Consider the following 3,950-nt stretch of genomic DNA (forward strand, 5'->3'; position numbering starts at 1 on the left):
GTACATGCATGAACACGTTGACAATACTGCTGTGTATTGATATAAATTAGTTTTCACAATTGAAGATGCTTACTTTGATCAGCAATGTACAACATCCGAACGGATGATGTCCGTCGGCCGACAGCAACTCACATGTCCATAACACTCCTGTACATTAACAAACATTTAATTGTGTAAAATCACTGGTGTAAAGAAATTACAAAACACTAAATGCACCCGCGTACACCATACGCTGTTTATTGTTAATTGAATATAATGCGAATAACCAAAACGTGATGACTCTGCAAAACATGCAGCCCGACGGAAAGACTAGGTACAACTAGTCATACTTTAACAAAAATAATGTGAACAAACGGTACACCAACCGCCATCTCACGGAAACCACTGCACGCAAGATCCGCAGGTATACAAACCGGTGATAAGGCGATAAGACTGAAAGGCAAGCACGCTTGAACCGAAACATCACCGCAACTATGACATGCTATGACATGCGAATACAATATAAAAAGTTGTTCACACCAAACAAAGATAGCAGTGTAGAGTTAAAAATGAAAACAAAAATTATGAAACTAAGAATTATTAAAAACTTACAATAAGAAATCAAAATTGTCTGCAATGCTTCTAACAAATAAAAATACATGAAAACCAATCACCATCAACAAAATAAGAGGAAAATGCAAAATTTGACACTTTCATAAAGATGCAAAAATCAAAATTTTTAAGAAAACAAATAAATTATCAAGAGATAACCGAGTTTCAAAAGATGACAATTTATCAATTAACTCCACGTTAATTTTAAACGAGAGCGTATAATAATAGAAACATTAATTTTGTTAATTGTTTAATTATAAATTTTGTAAATTGCAATTAACTGAGAATAATAATGAGATATCAATATAGAAAAATCATTTACAAGGGTAAATTATTTCAATATAGAAATGTTGTGAATATACAATTTTTATATACTTGGATTTATAAATTGAAATGTAAAATTTACTTGTATGTGTCCGTGCAACACTCGTTGGTGTGAACTGCAGCGCGATAAGAAGTGTTTACATTCGCTAGCAGCCAAGAATTTGTTATCTTTACACTGTTTGTAAACTCTGAATTTATTTGCAACCCGACGGTAACATGAATTACGCGAGCTGATGCGTAAAATTTGTATGAAAATAATAAATTAATTACTTACCAGTGTAGTCTGTGTATCTTACACCGCCAATGTAAGGCGACCACTGAAACAAGAAAAAATAACATTAATTAAATTTCAGATATTGCATCAGTACATGTATAAACACGTTGGCAATACTGCTGTGCATTGATATAAATTAGTTTTTACAATTGAAGATGCTTACTTTGATCAGCAATGAACAAAATCCGACGGATGATGTCCGTCGGCCGACGGCAACTCACATGTCCATAACACCTACTCCTGTACGTTAACACACACTTAATTATGTAAAACACTATTCACTGGTGTAAAGAAAATATAAAACACTAAATGCACCCGCGTATACTACGCGTACGCTGTTTATTGTTAATTGAATATAACACGATTTACCGAAACGTGGTAACTCTGCAAAACGTGCAGCCCGACGGAAAGACCAGGTACAACTAGTTGTTGTAGTTAACAACAACTATATGAACAAACGGTACACCAAGTGCCATCTCACGGCTATCGATACTCGCAAGACTCGCAGGTATACAAACCGGTGATAAGGCGATACAAAAAGGCAAGCACGCTTGAACCGAAACATCACCGTAACTACGGCATGTTGTCGAATACAAAGTTGAATAAAAAGTTGTTCACACCAAACATTGATAGCAGTGTAGAGTTAAAAATGAAAATAAAAATTATAAAACCAAGAAACGAAAAATTTACAATAAGAATTCAAAATTGTCTACAATGTTTGCAACAAATAAAAATATTTGAAAATAAATCACCGTCAACAAAATAAAACCAATTTACGCAATTTAGATTGCATAGACTTGTACAATTTTTCATATGATTTCAATGCAACAAATGAAAAAAAATGTGGAACGCTTCACGATTTTGCGTGTCATCCTTGCGCAGGGGCCATGCTAATCTTCTCTGTATCGTTCCAATTTTAGTATATGTACCGCCGAAGCGAGTACATTTGTTGTATCTAACATACTAGCTTATATACCTAAATTGAATAACATTTAATACAGAGAAATATTAATGGTTATTTTTAATTTACTATTAACATGCTTCAAAATTCGTATATTTTTATCTACACACAGACTTCAAATAACATTTTAGATTTTTCAAGCATATTAAAGTTTTAAATTAATACTTCTTAAGATAGAAATAATTAAATAAAGTAAATTATGACAAAATATAATATAAAACGAGCTAGGTAGCGACATCTGATGTCAAAGTTCCATAACTATATGTTTAGTAGGTATGCAAACCAAAATACATCCAAAATGTTTTACTACACGGATAGAGGGCGCAAGGTAAGTAATCATAAAATGTTAACTAAGGTCGACGAAAAGAATAACAGACACATTTAACTAAAATTAAAGACCGCCTTAATGAATATATTTGTTATAAAAAAACAAGTTTATCAATACGTTTAAATATATTGAATTCATTTATTTTTCTACAAATTACTTCTTGGCCGCCTTCTTATCCTTACCGCCTGCCTTTGTCACATCATCGGGATTCTCGGTCGCGTCCTTAATGCGCTTGGCGCGGATTCCAACAAGGCGTGCATCAGCGCGGGCCTAAAATTAAAATTAAACAAATTAATAAACAAAATTTAGCTGCAAACTTCTATAGTTTACCTTTCTGATAGTGAGGAATGGGCTGAATTTCTTCTCTTCCTCAGTGGGCACGCGCGCCTTAACCCTGAGAGCAGGGTGGCGACGGATCGGCAGCACCTCAGTCATGAGCTGAGAAGCGACCTTGCGTTTCTCCTCATCAGCTTCCAGAGGCCTCAATTTCTTGTTGCCCTTAGGGAACAGGATCAACTTAGCCTTGTATTCCTTAAGACGCTGAGTGTTGACGAGCGTAGACTCGACGGATTTGTTGCGGCGACGTACATCAACAGCGATGCCAATAGTGCGAGCGAACGCAGCGTTTAAACCTGCAGCCTAAAAGAATCAAACAAATTAATATCACATAACCTAAAACCAATCTAGTTTTCAATTTACCTTAAGCTCTTGCAAAGTGAAACCACGTCCAGCACGGACTTTGGTGTGATATCTGACAGTGGGGCACCTGACCACAGGGCGCAGGGGACCTGCAGCGGGCCTTGGTGCAATATCGCGCGCCTTCTTCACGCGGTTTTGTTTCCTCCTGAACTTACGCGCTGGCTGGTTGAACCAGGTCTTGACGAAGCGTTGCCAATCCTTATGGAAATGGCCATTCGGAATCATATTATTACCCTTACCCATCTTGAAGGCTGTAACATAAATTCAAATTGTTAGCACCGGGTAGTTTGAGTATATTGCCTCCATGATAGAACATAAACAAAGCCGACTAGGTCGGTTGTAAAGTCTAAGTTTTGACGGAAATTCCGCGCTTGGATGGAAAATATCGTGCCCAACGGATAGTCGCACTATTTAATTAACATTTCCACAGCATACTTAGTTTAATTTATCGATGATTGCAGTAATAATCGTAGATTTTAGCACGAAAAACTAACCTTTTTATGTGGACACCACACGTTTCGCGACTGAAAGAGAGAGATCACCGCGCGCACGCGCAAGTTTGACGTTTCTCCAGCGCATGTAAACGAACGCGGCGAAAGTAACCGAAGTTTAGGTGTATGTTGGATTGCCTATTATAAAATGTACAAAATTTTAAAATTTTCAGAAATATAAGTTTCAAATAATAAATATTAGTAATTATTAGTAATGCTAAAACTTTTAAAATAAAATTAGATTCAACCAGGATAGGTTACAATAAAATGTAAAAATTAGGC

At 35.9% G+C, this 3,950-nt stretch overlaps 1 protein-coding gene and 1 non-coding gene across 3 annotated transcripts; both read right to left on the bottom strand.

Annotated features, from left to right (window-relative positions):
- Window positions 1–2,026: 2,026 nt before the first annotated feature.
- Window positions 2,027–2,133, bottom strand: LOC135797900 (U6 spliceosomal RNA). Its single transcript, XR_010549646.1, has one exon. It is a non-coding gene; the product is annotated as a U6 spliceosomal RNA (small nuclear RNA).
- A 451-nt stretch (window positions 2,134–2,584) lies between these two features.
- On the bottom strand, window positions 2,585–3,821 carry RpL13 (ribosomal protein L13). 2 transcript variants are annotated; one of them, XM_065310293.1, is made up of 4 exons: window positions 3,672–3,821; window positions 3,178–3,428; window positions 2,809–3,117; window positions 2,585–2,748 (listed from the first exon to the last, which is right to left on the bottom strand). In XM_065310293.1, exons 2-4 carry the CDS (start codon window positions 3,418–3,420, stop codon window positions 2,632–2,634), a joined length of 669 nt encoding a protein of 222 aa, XP_065166365.1. In that variant the 5' UTR covers window positions 3,421–3,428; window positions 3,672–3,821; the 3' UTR covers window positions 2,585–2,631. The 2 variants fall into 2 exon arrangements, with proteins under 2 accessions (XP_065166365.1, XP_065166366.1); XM_065310294.1 differs by having other exon boundaries at window positions 3,613–3,724.
- Window positions 3,822–3,950: the final 129 nt, after the last annotated feature.

The sequence above is a fragment of the Atheta coriaria genome, unplaced genomic scaffold (assembly GCF_025399875.1).
Source record: "Atheta coriaria isolate IRGN ID8LTWV9N9 unplaced genomic scaffold, Caltech_Dcor_3.1 hic_scaffold_8_pilon, whole genome shotgun sequence".
Taxonomy (NCBI): Eukaryota; Metazoa; Arthropoda; class Insecta; order Coleoptera; family Staphylinidae; genus Dalotia; species Dalotia coriaria.